Source organism: Camelina sativa, chromosome 9, assembly GCF_030686135.1.
Source record: "Camelina sativa cultivar CO46 ecotype springtype chromosome 9, ASM3068613v1".
In the NCBI taxonomy this organism is placed as follows: domain Eukaryota; kingdom Viridiplantae; phylum Streptophyta; class Magnoliopsida; order Brassicales; family Brassicaceae; genus Camelina; species Camelina sativa.
Window position 1 is genome coordinate 4,845,418 of NC_141888.1, and position 20,000 is coordinate 4,865,417.

Below are 20,000 nucleotides of genomic sequence, written 5' to 3' on the forward strand. Positions count from 1 at the left end.
AGAACAAAATCCATAGAAATATGAGTCCAAGGTTGAGAAGGAATCGGTAGAGGAGTGTACAAGCCGTGACGCTGTACCTTACCCTTCGCCATTTTGCAGATATGACACCTAGAACAAACCTTCTCAACGTCTTTCTTCATTTGAGGCCAATAGAAGTGTTCTTGCAGTCCAAGTAGAGTCTTTGACACTCCGAAATGTCCAGCTAGTCCACCTCAGTGAGCTTCTCTGATCAGCAGCTCTCTCATGGATCCTCTTGGTATGCACAATCTATCCTTAAAGAACAGATATCCATCCTGCCTATAATAGTTCTCAAAAGCAAACTTATGGCATTTGCCATAGCTCTCAGCAAAATCGATGTCAGTCTCATACAGTTCTACTATTTCATCAAAACCTTCTAACTTAGAAGACAAAGTAGAAATGAGAGTGTACCTCCTGGATAATGCATCTGCAACTACATTATCTTTACCTTTCTTGTACTTAACCGTGTAGGGAAAAGTCTCTATGAACTCCATCCATCTGGCATGTCTCTTGTTGAGCTTCTGTTGTCTTTTGAGATGCTTCAGGGACTCATGATCTGTGTGAATAACGAACTCCTTGGGCCACAGGTAATGCTGCCACGTTTGAAGAGCTCTAACCAAAGCATACAGCTCCTTGTCATATGTAGGATAGTTCAATGTCGATCCTCCTAGCTTCTCACTGAAGTAAGCTACTGGCTTCCTATCCTGCATCAAAACAGCACTTATACCCACTCCGGAAGCATCACATTCAATCTCAAAAGTTTTCATAAAATCAGGAAGTAAGAGAATAGGGGCAGAGATAAGCTTCTCTTTTAAGGTTGAAAACGCCTTCTCTTGTGCTTCCTCCCATCTGAATCCTACATCTTTCTTGACAACTTCTGTAAGTGGCGCTGCAATAGTACTGAAGTCTTGCACAAAACGCCTGTAGAATCCTGCTAGTCCATGAAAGCTCCTGACTTCTGCCACGTTTTTGGGTGTTGGCCACTCCTTGATAGCCTTGACCTTCTCATCGTCCACTCTAACTCCTTCTGCACTGACAACAAAGCCTAGAAAAACAACCTCAGTAGTAAAGAATGAACATTTAGAGAAATTAGCAAAGAGGGATTGAGAACGAAGAACATTTAGAACTTGGCGGATGTGTTCTAAGTGTTCTTCTAGACCTTTACTGTAGATGAGTATGTCGTCGAAATACACAACCACAAAGATGCCTATAAACGGTCTGAGGGCATGATTCATTAAGCGCATGAAGGTGCTAGGAGCATTGGTGAGACCAAACGGCATGACTAGCCATTCGTAGAGCCCTTGCTTGGTCTTGAAAGCTGTTTTCCATTCATCTCCTTCCTTCATTCTGATCTGATGATACCCACTCTTCAAATCTATCTTTGAGAAGACTGTTGATCCACATAACTCATCCAACATGTCATCTAATCTCGGAATTGGGTGTCTGTACTTCACTGTGATATTGTTAATAGCTCTGCAGTCAACACACATCTTCCATGAACCATCTTTCTTTGGCACAAGCAATACTGGTACTGCACATGGACTGAGACTCTCTCGGATATGTCCCTTACTCATCAGCTCTTCTACTTGCTTCTGAAGCTCTTTAGTTTCTACGGATTAGTTCTGTAAGCTGGTCTGTTCGGTAAAGCTGAACCTGGTACCAAATCAATCTGATGCTCTATCCCACGAATTGGAGGTAAGCCTGGAGGTATCTCTTCTGGAAACACATCCTTATACTCCTCTATAATCTCTATCATCTCGCGTGGAAGCTCTCCTGCGGACTTAGTACTGGTGAGTGTTTCCTTGTACACAAACATGAATGTGGTCATCTCTGGATCAAATAGCTTGTTGAACTCGCTGTGATTGATGTACAGGCTGTGTGACACTTTCTCTGTATCCTTGCGGTTCATGTGAAGCTGGTCCTTGTAGATTTCACTGGGTGTAAGCGGTAGAAGAGTGACCTTGCGTCCTTTGAACTCAAATGTTTGCTTGTTGGTGTAACCATCATGGAACACTCTCCTGTCGAACTGCCATGGTCTTCCCAAAAGGATATGACTTGACTTCATTGGAATAACATCACAAAGCAGCTCATCCTCATACTTCCCAATCGCTAGTTTCACCATCACTTGCTGCGAAACTGTCAAAGCTCCCTTGTTGTTCAACCACTGTAGCTGATAAGGTCTTGGATGTGAAGTAGTCTTCAGATTAAGCTTTTGTACCATCTCTTCACTAGTTGCATTAGTACAGCTTCCACCATCAACGATCAAGGTGCAGACCTTGTCTTGAACCATACACCGTGTGTGAAATAGGTTCTCACGCTGTCCTCTATCATCTGGGTGAACCTGAACACTTAAAGCTCTGCGTGCTACCAACATCTCTCCCATGACTGCTGGTTCACCTTCTTCACAGAATTCAGACTCTGATTCACTCTCTGAACTGTCTATTGGCACAATCTCTCCTCCTTCTTGAAGAAGAAACATCTTCTTGTTTGGACAGTCTCTGGAATAATGTCCCATTCCTTGGCATTTGAAACACCTAATATGACTTGTAGAGGTACTACTCTTGGGCTTGAAGTCAATTTTTACCTCCTCTTTGACTGTGGCTGTCACGGGTTTGCTGTCCTTGGTGAAGGTGGGTTTGCTGAACTCTCTCGGCTTGGACATGTTAGGCGTAAATGTAGATCTTACTCCCTTTCTCTTGATCTGCGATTCAATCAGCTCTGCCTTATGTACCATTTCTTGCACATCCTCATAGTCCTGCAACTCTACCTTGTCTTGAATCTCTCTGTTTAAACCCCCAAGAAACCTCGACATAACCATGTCTTCACTTTCCCTTAGATCAGCCGTGATCATAAGTGTTTCCAGCTCCTGATAGTAGTCTCTAACAGACTTAGTGCCTTGAATGAGACGCCTAAGCTTGTTAAGAATCTTCCTCTGATAATGTGTAGGCACAAACTTCTTCCTCATCTGCGTGACTAACTGTTCCCATGTAGTGATAGCAGGTTCTCTCTGTCGATGTCTAGTAAGCCCCAACTGCTCCCACCACAACAAAGCATAGCCATTGAATTCAGATATGGCTATCTTCACCTTGTTCAACTCAAAAGTACCTTGAACCTGAAAGTTGGACTCCATCTTCCTTTCCCAGTCTAGATAAGTTTCTAGATCATTGGTTCCATGGAAAGAAGGATACTGAATCTTAAGGTGCTTCAGCTGCTGCCTCAAAGGATCATACTCCCTACCATGATCTCTGTTTCGGTTTCTCCTCATTGTCTCTTGACTGTGATCTGAAACTTCTTCTTCTTCAGAATACTCTCTATCTGACTCAATGTAGATTCGATGCCCAACTACTTGTTCAGTTCGACGTGGACGAATGTGTCCTCTGCTAGTTCTGCGCGGCTCTCTTTCTGTACCTTGAGTGTTTCTCCTCTGATTGAAACAAGTCTCTCTTCCCCCAGTAGGTGACTTAGCTGCTCTAATCCGTGTATGCTTGGAAGAGATTCCTAGGTGAGCCTTCCTTTAGCTAAACGAAGGGCCTCATTAGGACTAGGCGGTTCTGTAGAACTCTGTTCTGAAGCACTAGATGCTTGAGCTATGTCTTTGAACTGTTTCTCAAACTTGTTACTGAGCTGTTCCATCTGTTGCTGAAACTGAGTAGACATTAACTTGTTTGCTTCTGCTATTTGCTTAGACATGGCTTGATTCAAAGCTTCCATAGCTTCTGGAGATAGCTCCATTGTACCTGCAAATCAAAGAAGAACTCGCAGTAACTTGTTCTTTGAATGAGGAAAACGAAAATAAACTCTAAGACTCTGAATTTTAAACAAGAAAAACACACGACTGCAGACCTAGTATCGAGCGACACCACAAGAGAATCGATCGACACCCAACCCTATAACAAACAGACTCGAAATAATTAAACCCTAATTGCAGTCTAATTTCTAAACAACTCAAAACTAACTCCTAACTCAAACGAATCAACAAAAAAACTAAACCCTAAACGTTCTAGACACAAACGAAACTCGACAAAATTCAAACCCTAAAAAACTAAGCAAACGAAATTAAGCAAAAACATAAAAGATTAGGGTTCAAAATTCGCTTAGCCTTGGCACAGAGTTGGCTCTGATACCACATGATACGATCTCCCCTAGGAATGGACTCTGATGAAGGCTGAAGATTGATGACTGATGATGAGATTCGACGGTGATGATGCGGAAGTGACAATGCAATGGAGAAGTTGATGCGTGAGCGATAATGTAGATAGATATGGTGATGATCGGATGATAGAACAATGATTTTATGGAGGTAGATTGTTTTAGGTGGTTGTATGGAACGAAATCAAGTGTAGAGTTTCTGTATCACAAGTGTTTAGAAACCCAGAATTCAAGAACGCATTCAAGAAATCAAATTGAGGAAGAAAGATCAACAATACTTGTTTACAACATCATTCTTCGCTAAAAGAGAAAAGAGGCGTAGCTTTGGGTTTTAAACACCCTAGGGCTCGACACTCTGAACAACAAGAAGTTCAAAACCAAAACAACAAGACGTTTTAAAGAAATAAGAAAACAGCAAAACGTCTAGACGACCTGAAGTAGTTCAGAAATCGGCTAACTAGTACAGAAGTACATTATTCCCCCTTTGGTAATGACTTCTAGATAACTCGACGTAGTGATCCATTTGCCTCATTAAAAACCATGCTGAGAAAACCCATTGGGACAAAACTCAGCTATGGGAAAAAGAGTACAAACTTCTCACCTAAGTTACCTAGTCATCATCACCGGGTGAAGTCTTCAAGGTGGATATGTTGAAGACTTGGATCCTTGGTAGGTTGAATGACCCGTCAACTATGAGTGAGTGTGCTTCCTTGGCCATCTCCTTAGCTCTTGAACGAGTGATCCTTCCCACCACCTCTGGTTGCTCTGCAGCCTCGGGCTCCTTGCTTGCCACGATCATATCAGACTACCTTTATAATTGTATTGAAACTTACGCAAGTCTCACATTTCAATTCACAGCCTTAAAATGGAAAAAGTAAGATTATTCTGCCTCTGTGAGTATGGTTGATAAGCATACAAATTTACAGCTTTAGTTTCAGCTCTGTCTCTTATGAGGTGCATCAAAACTGTAACTTAGCTTTCTATAATACACCATTATAATTTGGTGAATAATGTATACGAGATGTTCTGTTATTTAATAATGTTTACCTCTCGATTGTTGTTTCAGTCTCATCTCTGTTTCCATGAGTTAGACCATATTCTCAGATCTGATTAGTTCTCGGCTTTAGGATTATGTGAAATTTGGGGTTGTTAAAAACATAAATTGATACTTGCGTTCTTACATTGTTTTCTGATTACATAGATTTTACATTGTTTTTCCCTTGAGGTCTGATTATTTTTAGCATTATGATTGAAAGTGATGTATTTCAAATCTGGGTGTAATTTGTTTTCCTGTGCTCAGCAGCTAGTTTTTACACAGCTCTAGCTCCGAGGGAAGAAGTCACCACGCTGCACATAATAACGCAGAGAGATCACAACAACAACAAAATTAATTAAGGAGAAGAAAGATGTCGTGGCAAACTTACATTGATGAGCATTTGATGTGTGATGTTGGTGATGGCCAGGGACATCATCTTACCGCTGCTGCTATCGTTGGTCATGATGGTAGCGTTTGGGCTCAGGGTGCCAACTTCCCTCAGGTATAATATCCATTTTCAAGAGCAGCATGGTCGTGAAGCACTGGTTAGTGCTGGTTCACTTCATGTCATGTTCTTTTTTGTTTTGTTTTGTTTTTACAGTGCTTCTGTTCTTTCAGCTGCATAACATTGAGCATTTGAAAAGCAAAATCGAGAGAGTCCTGCTTTTGAACGAGTAATGTATATATGACTCATTAACACTTCCATTTTTTCTTACTGTCTTTCCATTTTTTTTTAACTCATATGGATGTTTTCTTCAATCCTCTTAGGACGCTCGATGGTCTAAGTTACTACGAAATGAAAATACTCAACTACTCATGTTTGAGATTTCCATAGGTTGGACCGATGTGATGAAGGAGAGGACGAGGCAGTGCAATGAGGTAAAGATTCATCCATGTGTTCCAAATTGTATAACTATATTTCTTCTTTTCTCAAATTTTTCTTGTTAACCACATATCAAGGAATCAATCCCTCTCTTAGAGATGCTGAAGAGAGGCTTGCTGAGCATGGGAAATCTTCAACGGAGAATGCCACATATGACCCATCATGGCGAAACTTCCTCGCGACTGAACTATTTTTTATCTTGGTTGTGATCTTTTGGTTATAGGATTTGGTTGGGTATATGGATGGATAGATGCTACATTTTTTGGGGATAATATAAATCAAAATTGACATTTTATTTTAGTTTTAATTTATTTTATTTTTAGTTTTTTTTAAAATTTTAATTTATGATGGTCGCAAATAAGTTGTTGATAATGTGACGTTTTTGCAACTACAGTAACTTAGTTCTAAATTAAACACTAGAAAATTAGTCTTAATTAAGTCCCAAATTTACGACTGCAAAACCTGTCATAACTTAGTCTTAAGATGTGACTCTTTATACAAGTTGTATAGTAGTCGCTTAGTTACGACGTTATTTAGGCGTCACCAAGTGGTCGCAAATTAGCGACCGTTTTGCGACCATTTTAATTTGCGACCAAAAATTAGCGACTACTAAAAACAGTCCTGGATTAGTCTCAAACAGTGACTTTGTGACCATTTAGAGACTATTTCGGTAGTCCCAAATGGCATATTTTCGTGTAGTGTAATATTGGTGGTTATTATTCACAAAAAGTTGCTCGGCCCTATGACAAGATTTGCCCTTCATAAAACCTTAAAATCAAAATCTAATATTTAGTTTTTCGGTGCTAGAGGTCATCAGATGAGTTCTAGGTCAATAACGCCACCGATTCTAGGTATCTATGTTTACTATATTTTCTTTTTAGTTTGTGTTTATGTTGGGAGATCATGATGTATCGTTTTGCTTCCCTTCTGCTACTTTTTGTGGATGTGAGAAGGTGATGGCTATTGTATCAGCTTTTTTATTTATTCCATAGTGTTATGATGATGTATGTCCAATTTTCAGAGGTTTAATATTACTTTACATATTGCTCGTAGTATTACATCATCTAAATTAGTCCGATGGAGTTTGGTATGTGAATTGACGAGCAATGGTTTAGTACTGTCTAAATATTGTTCAGGATTTATAACATCTTGGTGAAGCTATTTTTAATCATTTATTAGTATATATGCTAGATGATATCTAAAAAGAAACAAGACTGTAAAGTGAAATGTGCAAGCTTTTCTTTTAATAAAAAGTAAATTAGCAAGTTAATCAACAAAAAATGTGGAAACTTTGGAAATAAAATTTAGAAGGAGAAAAGGCTCAATAAGTCAGCATTAAAAAGTCTGAATCTAATAATCCAAATTTGTTAAAAATTTAAATAACTTTTTATAAATCATAAACTAATAACACTAAATTTTAAGAGAGTTTAACGTAATCTTAATTTACTAACAACAGATTTTACATAACATTTAAAATCTTTAAAACTCTATTCAAATCTCAAACCAATAACCCTCAACTAAGAGAATATTCATCACAAAAATATGAACGTAAGAACTTTTAATTTCCTTAAAAGCTAAAAACAAAAAAAAAATAATATTTGTAAATGATTTCTTAGTGGAGTTTTGGAAGCACTTAATAATACTAGTACTTAGCCTTGGGTGGAAAGGTTAGCCTTGGGTGGAAAGGCCACATTCTCTTCTATACTACGAACTATGAAACCTAACTTTTAATATAATAATAATCATCCATCAATCACAATATATTGTTGGAAAAATAAAATACGTACTCATGTTCGTGCTAATCACTATTTACGTTTTAAAGTAAATATTTTTTTCGTCAAAAATAAATTTATATTAATGAATTTGAATAGTCTTCGTATAACTCGTTTAGAAGCCATCATGGAAATGTAAAACATTCAGGGTAAAAAAATGTTTACAGACTACCATATTTAGCTAGTAAATGAGTTGTTTTATTACAAGTTCTAGAGCAGAAAACAAATGAGACATTATTAAACAAACTTGACCAATAGATAATATTCTGGCAAATAGCATCAATGGAGATGTCAAGTAAAGTTTTATTCACAATCTTGGTTAAGTTCTTGCAATCTCCTTCAAAAATGACATTTCGTAATCTTCTGATCCAAATATATATATATATATCCCATTTTAAGGCAAATATATTATATATCATTGGTAAGTAATTAACATAATGTCGAATTGTAAACAAAAAAAAAAGAAAAAAAAATGCTATATACTTCAAATGATAAGTAAATTAAAGTTGTCAAAAAAAAAAAGTAAATTAAATTAGGCTGAAGTTTTTAACTAAGAAAATACTATATGATTACGAATGTAAACATAACTCGACTCGAGTAATGGGATATATATTTGTAGGTGCATTATATTCGACATATTCATGAATACAAAAAGTCATGAGTATATGTGAGAGTCATGGAGTGTCTTCACCGTCCATTTAGGCTCTCTTTAATCAAAATCTATGTCGCACGCGCATATTTTTTATATATATTATTATTAGTTTTTACCTATATTTTCCCTTTTTTTTCCTTTCTTTTTCCTAATTTTTTTTCCAAATATATATATTCCAACAAACATACATATTGTTATTTTTTTCTATTAAGTTAAGGACTTGGTTACATAATTATATGTTAGGAGTTCGCATTTTAGTTAAATGCAACTTCTTTTAACATGGATTATTGATTTTGTTAGGAAATATTACTGAGAGCATATGATTTTACTGGTCTTTGGTGGAATTTCATACATATTATAGAATTATCTAATAATTCAATGTATGATAAAATCATCTGCCTATGGTATAGAGACCGTCTCGCTTATACGTTTTGTATTGTGTAAATAAATAACACTGTTTTAAGACGACAGACATATTTTGGGTCATCAATATTTGGCGTTGGTGTTAAATTACCGTGGATCTGATTGAGTCAAGAGCTTGTGATGGGCCAATAATGGGCTCAACAGAAACAGTAGAAACGATAGAATCGATTGCACAATAAGAAGAGGAAAGCCAATGCAGTGTAGACAGATGAGAGATATGAGGAAATTGAACTTCACAGTGTGCTAATTAATTTTGTTAAAAATGTAGTGCAGCTTTTGAAATTGACTTAGACACCCATAAAGTTTAAGAAATTTAGCGACACTATAAAGTTAGGCTTTAAAGGGGAATCCTATCCTCCACCATCGTAAAGATTAGCTAAAAGCTTCTACTTTTTTCCATGACCTATAATAATAGATCAATTTAATTTAGTCAATTTAAAAAGACGAATATACGTGTCGACTATGAACATTTTGAATGCCATCATCCACAAAGTTGATTAAAAGAATTTGAGAAAAGGGAATAAGATAAGCTTAATGTCAAAAGATTTGTGAAAGTTTTTCATTCATTTCAAAAGTTTTGCCTTTTAATTTGGATTTAATATGTCTTCTCCAAAAAAAAGTAATAATAATTTTTTTACTACAATTTAACTTTTGAATTTTTAGGGAAACAAATTAAAAAAGTTCTATTAAAATCTTATAAAACTCAAAAGCAAATACTATCATTATTGTTAAACAGTAAATTTACATTTCCATAAATATTCAAAATCTAACTCCTATAGTTTTTTGAAGTGGCCTACCATAATCACCCTTAATTATATAGTATTTCCTAACAATTGAATTGATTAGTGTTTACAATAATGACATAAAGCAGACGCATTACCTTTCTTTTTTCCGGTCGCTTTTACTTTAATTATTTCCTTTTCACAAAACCCAAAAATCCAAAAGTCAAAATAGTCACAAGTCTCAAAAAGTCAATAACCTCTCTCTCTCTCTCACACATGAACGTCACCACCAAACAAACAACACTTCCATTGATTGATCCATCCTCATAATAAATCTCCATCCTCATAATAAATCTCCATAAGACATCCTTTAGTGTTTGCCCAAAAAAAAAAAAAAAGACATTTCTCATATGTATTTCAAAACTTAGGGGTTACCCGATCCGACTTGTTATTCATATATAAGTTCAGTTATTTAACACTTTAATCAACCAGTGTTTTAATTTCTAAACCATTTAAACATTTACAGTATATTTGGTACTATATGATATTCACTTTGTGAAACAAATTTAATTTGTCATTAGGAAAAAACAAAAGATCAGTTCAAGAAAAAACAATTGTCCGTTTATAATGGGCTTTTAACGTTAATTCCAATTCCAAGCCCATATATTATGCTGTAATTTTGGTGTTTAGCAAGAAATCAGTCCCGCGTTAAAAAAAAAAAAAAAAAAAACAGAATCAAAATTTACTTTCATATCTCTTCACGTGAGAGTCACGTGTTCGGTGTAAAGGGGTTGAAACCAGTGAAAAAAAAAACAAACCCTAAAAGGAGACTCATTTCTGGGTCGAGAAGGTGCGAGAATCGCTTACAGAGACGAGAGATTGACACACACAGGTACTAAATCTTCGAGCTTTCGATCTCTCTGTGTATCTAATCAACCTGGGCATGTTACATTTTCGATTTTTACTTCCAATTTCAACCTGGGTCTGCTTAGATCAATCGAAACTCGTTTTGCTTCGTTTAGTTAATTTCAAGCTTTAAAGTTTCGATTTTTGTTGTTGTTGTTGTTGTTCTTGTAGTTGTGATTCGCGTGCTGCGTCTTAATCTTGAAGCGGGGAAGAACATGGCAGACCAAGAATCAGATAAGAACATTGAGATTTGGAAGATTAAGAAGCTAATCAAGGGTCTTGAAACCGCAAGAGGTAATGGAACGAGTATGATCTCTCTTATTATGCCTCCTAGAGATCAGGTAGCTCGTGTAACTAAGATGCTTTCTGATGAATATGGAACCGCCTCAAACATCAAGAGTCGTGTGAACCGTCAATCTGTTTTGTCTGCTATTACTTCTGCTCAACAGAGATTGAAGCTCTACAACAAAGTTCCTCCCAATGGTCTTGTTCTGTATACTGGAACCATTGTTACGGATGATGGAAAAGAGAAGAAAGTGACGATTGATTTCGAGCCTTTCAAGCCTATCAATGCTTCCTTGTACTTGTGTGACAATAAGTTCCACACTGAGCCTTTGAACGAGCTTTTAGAGTCTGATGACAAGTTTGGTTTCATTATTATGGATGGAAATGGAACTTTGTTTGGTACTTTAAGTGGGAATACAAGAGAGGTTCTGCATAAGTTCACTGTTGATCTTCCTAAGAAGCACGGAAGAGGAGGACAGTCTGCGCTCCGGTTTGCTCGTCTTAGGATGGAGAAGAGACATAACTATGTGAGGAAAACTGCGGAGCTTGCCACTCAGTTTTACATTAATCCAGCTACGAGTCAGCCCAATGTCTCTGGTCTCATACTTGCTGGTTCAGCGGATTTCAAGACCGAGTTAAGTCAGTCAGAATTGTTTGATCCTCGTCTTCAAGCTAAGATACTGAATGTGGTTGATGTTTCTTACGGAGGAGAGAATGGTTTCAACCAAGCGATTGAGCTGTCTGCTGAGATTCTATCTAACGTGAAGTTCATACAGGAAAAGAAATTGATTGGGAAGTACTTTGAGGAGATTAGTCAAGACACTGGGAAATATGTTTTCGGTGTTGATGATACTTTGAAGGCTCTAGAAATGGGTGCTGTTGAAACTCTGATAGTGTGGGAGAATCTGGATATCCATAGGTATGAGTTAAAGAACACCACGACTGGAGAAATTGTGATTAAGCATTTGGGAAAAGATCAAGAGAACAATCAAAGCAATTTCCATGATGCAGAGACCAATGCGGAGTTAGAAGTTCAGGAGAAGATGCCTCTGCTTGAATGGTTTGCTAATGAGTATAAACGTTTTGGTTGTACGCTTGAGTTTGTGACTAACAAGTCCCAAGAAGGGTCACAATTTTGCAGAGGCTTTGGCGGAATTGGTGGATTGTTGCGGTACCAGCTTGATATGAGGACATTCGATGAATTATCAGATGGGGAATTTAATGAAGATTCAGATTAAGTCTGAGGATTATAAGATCTGAAGAAGAAGGATTTGGAGTTTGAAGAAAAAGAAAGACTGAGAACTTTTGTTTGTTTTACTCTGCCTCTCTCTCTCTCTCTCTCTCTCTCTCTATTATCGTCCAATTCCATGTTATCTCGTAAGTTTTTCTGGAACAGTTATGTTAAAATGTATGAGAAATTTGTGCTTCAATATACTCAATTTTGAAGACATTTTGTATTTTGGTACGTAGTCTTTGGCTTCAGTAAACATAAGTGTGTTATATCAATTCAATAAGTTAGTGCAATTCATTCTCTTGAGGAGCGAACATTAATGTTGCCAGAACTGTAATATCATCAACGGTAATATTATTAGTCTAATTAATCACTTTGAGAAATCAACATTAATAGTGTTACCTTAAGTAAATGTCCTAAACATTCAGAAACTGGAAAGTAGCCGTTGGAGTAATTGGGAAAAAGAAAGGAAACGAAAAGTGATACAAATAGCCAAATCCTTTGTCTAGATTTCACAATCTTTGTGTTCTTTCTGAGAAGATCTGTGATGAATCCAAAAAGATGTGCTGCCTGCAAATATCTGAGAAGAAGATGTCCAAAAGATTGCATTTTCGCACCTTATTTCCCTCCAAACGATCCTGCAAAATTTGCATGTATCCACAGAATCTATGGTGCTGGTAATGTTTCCAAAATGCTTCAGGTATATATCTATTACATCTTTTTTTGTGTATCTTCTCTAAAATCATATTTAAGATCACGTACGTACGTTTATGCATATCTATATAAGCGTTTTCACGTTGGATTTTTGGTGTTCTTTTTGACAGCAACTTCCTGATCAGACGAGAGCTGAAGCAGTGGAGTCTTTGTGCTTTGAAGCAAAATGCAGAGTAGATGATCCTGTTTATGGATGTGTTGGCATTATTCATTTACTTCAAACTCAAATTCAGAATGCTCAGAATGAATTAGCCAAAACTCAAGCTGAGGTTGCTGTTGCTCAAACCAAACTTAGCCAAACTCAAAATTCTGACTTCTGAGTTTATGTAATATCATTATCTCTCAGTTTCATCAATAATTTCTGAATAAAATAATCTCTTTTGCATTTCTGTTTCTGACTAAAAAGATAATGAACCTCTTACAATTCCACTAACAATGATACAACAAACTCATCATCATTCTAGAGGCCTTTATACACTATATCATCAAGGCTAACATATCAAATCCAACTTCAATAGCTACACTGTAAAAAACTGTTTCATTAAACACAAAATGTAAACAAAGTTTGAACCGAGTTTATTATTATTACAAATCCATAACTCATGGCTATAATTATACAGTCTTGCCCCATATTTTGTGAATCATAATAATGTATATAAGAGAAAAGAAAAAATGGGAAAACATGAAACAAGAGTCGATTTCAATCAAATGATTACTAAAATCACTTCCATTTGTTGGCAACAATGTCAGCCAAGTCAACAACTCTCTGTGAGTAACCCCATTCATTATCATACCAAGCAATCACCTTAACCATGTCATCTCCCATAACCATAGTGAGTGATGAATCAATGGTTGTAGAATAATCGGAGCATCTGAAGTCAACGGACACAAGTGGCTCATCGCAGACATCGAGTATACCTTTAAGCTCTTTCTCAGCGGAGTCTCTGAAAGCAGCGTTAACTTCCTCAGCAAAAGTCTTCTTTGAGACCTGCACAACGAGATCAACCACTGATACGTTTGGTGTTGGTACACGAAGAGCGATCCCGTTGAGTTTTCCTTTGAGGTTAGGGAGCACGAGTGCCACAGCTTTAGCTGCTCCTGTAGATGTGGGAACAATGTTTAAAGCAGCTGCTCTTGCTCTCCTTAGATCACGGTGACTCGCGTCTAGCAACCTCTGGTCACCGGTGTAAGAGTGAGTTGTTGTCATTGTACCCTTTATGATACCTGAAAATGTTACAAACAAACACATTAGAAACCGAGCTTCCTAAGAGAGAGGACACAGAAAGCGAAAGCGTGTAACTATAAACTGCATACCAAATTTCTGGTCAAGAACTTTGACAAAGGGAGCAAGACAGTTAGTAGTGCAAGATGCATTGCTGATGATAGGTTCATCATGACTGTAAGCATCTGCATTGACACCAACAACGTAAGTTGGAATATCTCCTTTGCCTGGAGCGGTAATGATAACCTTCTTTGCTCCAGCTTCAATGTGTTTCCCTGCACCTTCTCTATCGACAAACACTCCGGTTCCTTCGATCACAATGTCAATTCCCAACTCCCTAATCAAGTCATATCAAACCAACCATAAGCCAAATTCAAAAACTAACTTATCTAGATTTCAGATTAAAGACTCCTGCTTTGATTAGACTTACTTCCAGGGGAGAAGAGACGGGTTTCGGTTAGACACAACTTGGATGATCTTGCCATCAACAGAGATTGCAGTCTCTCCAGAAGGTTTGACATCAGCATCAAAGATACCGAGAGTAGAGTCGTATTTAAGGAGATGCGAGGCTTGCTTGACGCCACCAGTGTCATTGATGGCAATGATATCAAGAGGAGAGTCCTTGCGACCATGCCAGCATCTCAAGAAGTTTCTCCCGATCCTACCGAATCCATTGATGGCCACCTTAAGCTTGGCCTCAGTCACACCTTTCCTGTATCCACCACTGCTTCCCATCTGTGACACAAGTACACAACCATCCAAATAGTTCACAAAACCAGCGAGAAACAGCCACAGTCCGATCACATAAATTATCGATAGACAATGCTTATTTCTTAGTACATAAGACTATGTTGGAGGAATGAGACTATGCATCATAAGGCAGAACACACAAGCTATAGACAATGTTGGAGGAAAACAGAGAACTTACTGCAGAAGTCTGGAAGGATACGATGGAAACGAACTCATCGGAAGAAAGTTTCTTGCCGAAGGGAAGAGAAGCAGAGGAGCTTCGTAATCCTGAGAATTCAGTGAAACCCTGAAAACAAAACACAACATTTTTACTTAAACTTGTGTAAGAGAAACTAGAAAGAAGAAGAATGAGAAGAAAGGTACCTGAAGAGATGGTTTGGGTAGAGAGAAAGCAACCGAAGCCATGGTGACCAGAAACAAGAATCCAAGTTAAGGTTGTAGCAGCAGAGAGTAAAAAGGATTGGTGAAGGAGAGAGTGGTAATATAGGATAAAGAATTGATGACTTGGAGGCAAAGAGGATTAGATTCTGGATAGCATTCTTACTCATTTCTATGGTTGTGGTTTTATCTTTCTCTCGTTTCCATGATCACACATTCTCAAAGTCTCTCCTCCACCTCATTTTAGATTTTTTTTGGGCTTTTCACTTGGGCTTCTTCCTTTGTGTGTATGTGTGGTCACGGTTATATAAGGAGGATAAGGCTGCTCTCCATTTTTCTGCCTTTCAAATTTAGAACAGAGGTTCTTAAGATACTCTGTTTCTGAAGATACCATATTACTTCATATAATATCTTGTCTGCAGCATACCGTCTGAAACAAAGAAAAGTACCCTTCATCTCTCATATTTCACAACCTGCCACTACTAATAACCACCTGATGAATCTCATTCATAGTTTCAATTTTATCTAGTAACTGAAAAGATAGGCTGAGAGAAGACTGGCCAAAGGATTAAGGAAAGCTGATTTTGGTAACCACAGAAGAACTTGTTTGCTAGTCTACAGATGCGAACACAAGCCATTGTGGCCATTTTCAGTTGGACAGAGAGTCTATATGCATGTATTGATGTAAAAGTAATGAAGATTACATCATCTGTTTAATGTTACTAATGCCTAATGTCACAGTTCTACATACCCATCAAGTGTTATCATTGCAAAAATGACATGGACATTGGAGACACAGCTTATACCAACTACCATAGAAAGCTGCACATTCCATACAACGGTGAACGCTGATATTAATCAAAATCTACTTGCACTCTGTTTAAAACTAACTTCCCATTCTTCTAACCAAATCCAAAGCTAAAAGCTTCACAATTTGAAGAAGATACATAGTCCTTGCACAGATGAGAGGAAACTCAATGAGGCTTAAAACAAAGATCAAAGGGATCATATTAATTAACAACAGCAAAGAGTCTTTACATTCAACAGAAATAAGGAAAGCATAATCAGACCCTGAGAATCTGCAGCTTGTTAGAGAAGGCAATAGCAACCCAATCAGGCTGAGAAGATGACCATTGCAGCTGTTCAACCTCAGCACCAGCAGTGTAAGCTAGAATGGGATCCAAACCACCTTCAACATGCTGTCCCATAGAAGAGATATCCCAAATCAAGGCCTGAGAATCATCACCAGCAGTGCAGATATGGGAGGAGCTATGAGGAGCCCAAGCAATAGCATTGACACTAGCCTGATGGCGCTGAAGCTCCACGACAGGAAGAGCCGGAAACCGAATATCCAAGACCACAACTTTAGCACTGCCCATGATGACAGTAGCCATGTACCTCGGATCCTGCTTGTTCCAACTAAGACGCACCAAAGGAGTACTAGGCTCACCACTACTCTCATAGATAATCGTGGAATGCTCCTTGTCACGAAGATCGAACACTCTCACAGAGCCATCTTCAGAGACAGAGGCAAAAACACCAACTCCACCCCAAGCAATATCGTAAACCTCTTTATCATGAGCAATAAGCTGCGTATCAACAACTTCACGCTCTATATCCCAAATCGTGCAAGTGGTATCAATACTAGAAGTACCAATTCGTCTAGGCTCAGCTTCATTCCAATCAAAAGAAGTAATCGGACCACTAAACTCACTATTCTTATCACTATTGAGACAAGACTTGAGCTCAACACGAGACTCATCATCAGAGTCAGAGATTCGCCATAGACGAAGGAAATCACTGGAAGTAGCTAAAAGATCGGGTCTTTGACACTCTTTATCGGGGATGAAACTGGTTTTGGTTGGCGGGTACGGATGCTCGAAGCAAAGATTCGGATCCGATCGGATCTCACCATTTGATTCGTCTAGCTGAACAATCTCGACGCGATTCGGATATTGCTCGATGAGGCTTGTGATTGCGAGTCGATACTTCTTGTCTCGACGAATGCTCCAGTTCATTGCGTAGATCTGCCATGGTGCTTCGTATGTGTAAATCTCCGATCTTTTCGATTGCTCATCGGAACCATCTTGGATTTGATCGCTGCTCGTTGTTACCATCTTTGCGCATAAACCCTAGATTCCTCTGTTTCCTCCTCTCTCTCTCTCTTCTAATGGATATTTTACTAATTTTTATTTTATTTTTGTTGTATTCGACTAAACGACAACGTTTAGAAGTGCGAAAATAGTGACTGAGAAAATATCAATTTCAGTCATTCGGTTAACTTAATACATTTCGGTTCAGTTTGCTAATTTTGATTAAATTTCGGTTAATTTAAACATTTGTATTAATAAAAAGTAGGAGCTCTTAAAGTGTCATATATGATTAAAAACAACTAATAAGGACTAGACATCTTACTAATTAACATTTTTTAAATTATAATTATTTTCTATATTATTAATATATTTTTTTAAGTTTAATATATGGAAATAAAATATACATGTACAACGTTCCATATCTGATAAAAAAAAATTTAGAGAAAACATAAAAGTTTCTAATTACGAATGATCAGAAATCTTGATTTTTTAGGCGTCTACATTAAAAAAAAATTTTTGGTTTAATCCAGTTTTTAATTTTGAGAAAATTAAAACTTTTTAAAATTTGGTGTCACATGGATAATTCACCATTTTATATTTTGCTAACATTATTAATATTAGAATATTAGATATATCTAACTAAACTGATTAAATTATGATAGTGTACAAAACAAATTGTCTTGCGGTAACCTGCGGGTTATATTTTACAATTAAGAATCAAATAAAATTATATAATTTTACACTAAACAAAACTAACAAATAAATACAACTTAAAAAATAATTTAACTGTTGTAGATTTAACTTAAAATATCCACAAAATTTTTTAGTTTAAGAAAATAATCATGTGGTTTACCGCTAAAATTACGGTATGTTCCGATTTCAAAATATTATAAAATAAAAATTAAGATTTATTTGCTTAAAATTTGGTATAATTTAATTAATGTAAGTTTCTTTCAAGCCGGAATCTTCGTATGCTTAACTAACATTTCAAAATTGATACAATAAGCTTATCATTTGATTAAGTTTGTAAAAACGAAGGCCCATATTTTAAAATAAGATAATGAGCTCTAAATAGACCAAAAAATTCACTGTATATCAGTCGAGTTAACGATAAAAGTTGTGGATTCCCCACCATGCAAACAAATAAACGCGCATATCCTACCTCATTCAGGTCGGATAATCGATTTCCTCCAATATTTTGACCATTCCAATTTCAATAAACCTTCTCATTTATGCATAGTTGAGTGACAATTAGAGTAAATAAAGCCAACAGTTCAGACATTTTCTTAAACGTTTTCTCTTTTAATAGTATAAAGATTTGGTTTGTTTAATTTTTAGTTTCCTTAAAATGTTGTATGACATGGCAAAATTATTGGCTATAAGTATAACTATTTCCTATTTTGTTCTACTTAAGGTAAAATAATGCATCTATACATCAAATCAGATTTTGATGCTTGCTAGGCCACAAACAATTGCTTTGATACCATGTAAAAATGATTTTTTAAACCTTACAAGGGACTTACTTCCAATCAAGCACGACACATACAAAAAGAGTTTGTCCTAGCCGTCTTTCCTCTATGGCACAACCACCAAAGTTTCCTCCCCTAGTGGGCCGAGCCCGATCGGCGTCGCTGGGACTTGTTTTCTTCATCCCCGCAGCCTCCTCTTTCCCTGTAATCTATTTGTTTCCAGATTCAGCCTTACTGGAGGCTTTTTGAGATTCCAAATCTCACCTCTATCCATGCGTCAATTTCAACCACCATCCTCTCCTCCGCATCTGTTAACTTTCTTCGATGAATCTATCACATCAAGTAACATGTTACTGTTCCAAAGATCCATGAGTGTCCCTATAGGCCAAGTCGTCTTACCGCCTCCTCATGTAATCAACTTCAACATATTTCCGCTCCTTGGATCGAGATCCTCTAACCAAGTGTTTTGCTTGGCTGCAGCTAGACGGAAGCTATGTTTTGACGCAGGCGCTGGTGAACCGCTTGACGAAGAAACTTCGTCCTTGGTGACCTCTGCTTCTGTCTTGGTAACCCTCTGTTCCAGGATTATTCCCCACTCTTATCTTGGAATCCTGGAAGATAGTTTACTATAGATAAACTATAAGTCATTTCTGACCTGGAAAAGCCTTAGACCCTCTGGTTTTAACTTCATAGCAAGGCCAAATCATTAAGTATCTTTGTATCCTGTTTGGTCTAGTCGAGTTACACTCGGTAGCAGATCCCCAGATACTTTGGTTGTGCTTAAATCTTCTTTGTGTCAAGGCCAGTTAAATAGCTTTGTTTGGAAGTTTGCAATGCTGCTCTTTCTTAGTGAATATGACCTGCCAATCAAATTATATTTATTGCTTGCATTTCCTGATCCTTTATCTTACATATCACCAATAGCTCAACTGTTTCAGTGTCAACTCGTAACTAGGCTTAGTTTGAAATCCACTCTTCCCCTTTCTAGTCAACAGTGGATTAGCTTAAGGATACCGCTAGTCCGAAGACTGCTAGTGAACCTTAACCACCCTTTGTTGCTAAATTGGTCTAAGAGTCTGTTAGGAACCCTGTTACTAGAGTCACTTAAGGATGACCCTCTAGAAGGAGATAGCTTGTTGAAGATTGGCCTTATGATCCCACCTCTATGGAGAGGGGGTTACCTCTGCTTCATAAGTCCCCTCAGTTAAACCTGAAGACTACCGGCATTATGACCTCTGCTCAAAGAAGTAGCAGTTCCCGCAACCTCTTCAAGCTACCCTCACCCAAACATAGAATC

The 20,000-nt window shown here is 37.3% G+C and overlaps 4 protein-coding genes across 4 annotated transcripts; 2 read left to right on the top strand and 2 right to left on the bottom strand.

The window, feature by feature from the left end:
• The first annotated feature begins 10,015 nt into the window (after positions 1–10,015).
• Positions 10,016–12,296, top strand: LOC104710462 (eukaryotic peptide chain release factor subunit 1-3). Its single transcript, XM_087465983.1, has 2 exons — positions 10,016–10,547; positions 10,733–12,296. The coding sequence occupies exon 2, from the start codon at positions 10,777–10,779 to the stop codon at positions 12,082–12,084; it is 1,308 nt and encodes a 435-aa protein (XP_087322109.1). The 5' UTR covers positions 10,016–10,547; positions 10,733–10,776; the 3' UTR covers positions 12,085–12,296.
• Positions 12,297–12,496: 200 nt separating this feature from the next.
• Positions 12,497–13,176, top strand: LOC104710463 (LOB domain-containing protein 24). The gene is made up of 2 exons (XM_010427072.3): positions 12,497–12,777; positions 12,902–13,176. The coding sequence occupies exons 1-2, from the start codon at positions 12,625–12,627 to the stop codon at positions 13,109–13,111; spliced, it is 363 nt and encodes a 120-aa protein (XP_010425374.1). The 5' UTR covers positions 12,497–12,624; the 3' UTR covers positions 13,112–13,176.
• A 134-nt stretch (positions 13,177–13,310) lies between these two features.
• Positions 13,311–15,872, bottom strand: LOC104710464 (glyceraldehyde-3-phosphate dehydrogenase GAPA1, chloroplastic). The gene is made up of 5 exons (XM_010427073.3): positions 15,127–15,872; positions 14,942–15,049; positions 14,444–14,748; positions 14,106–14,350; positions 13,311–14,015 (listed from the first exon to the last, which is right to left on the bottom strand). Exons 1-5 carry the CDS (start codon positions 15,166–15,168, stop codon positions 13,513–13,515), a joined length of 1,203 nt encoding a protein of 400 aa, XP_010425375.1. The 5' UTR covers positions 15,169–15,872; the 3' UTR covers positions 13,311–13,512.
• A 146-nt stretch (positions 15,873–16,018) lies between these two features.
• LOC104710465 (WD repeat-containing protein LWD2) lies at positions 16,019–17,258 on the bottom strand. The gene has a single exon (XM_010427075.3). It carries the CDS (start codon positions 17,256–17,258, stop codon positions 16,206–16,208), a length of 1,053 nt encoding a protein of 350 aa, XP_010425377.1. The 3' UTR covers positions 16,019–16,205.
• Between the last annotated feature and the right edge of the window lie 2,742 nt (positions 17,259–20,000).

What these genes read in the sequence shown, in the direction of transcription:
- LOC104710462 (XM_087465983.1), top strand. Translation starts at nt 10,777, where the DNA reads ATGGCAGACCAAGAATCAGATAAGAACATTGAGATTTGGAAGATTAAG.
- LOC104710463 (XM_010427072.3), top strand. Translation starts at nt 12,625, where the DNA reads ATGAATCCAAAAAGATGTGCTGCCTGCAAATATCTGAGAAGAAGATGT. An exon ending in ATGTTTCCAAAATGCTTCAG is followed by an intron (nt 12,778 to 12,901) that starts GTATATATCTAT and finishes TCTTTTTGACAG; the next exon opens with CAACTTCCTGATCAGACGAG.
- LOC104710464 (XM_010427073.3), bottom strand. Translation starts at nt 15,168, where the DNA reads ATGGCTTCGGTTGCTTTCTCTCTACCCAAACCATCTCTTCAG. An exon ending in TACCCAAACCATCTCTTCAG is followed by an intron (nt 15,050 to 15,126) that starts GTACCTTTCTTC and finishes TTTTGTTTTCAG; the next exon opens with GGTTTCACTGAATTCTCAGG. An exon ending in TATCCTTCCAGACTTCTGCA is followed by an intron (nt 14,749 to 14,941) that starts GTAAGTTCTCTG and finishes CTTGTGTCACAG; the next exon opens with ATGGGAAGCAGTGGTGGATA.
- LOC104710465 (XM_010427075.3), bottom strand. Translation starts at nt 17,258, where the DNA reads ATGGTAACAACGAGCAGCGATCAAATCCAAGATGGTTCCGATGAGCAA.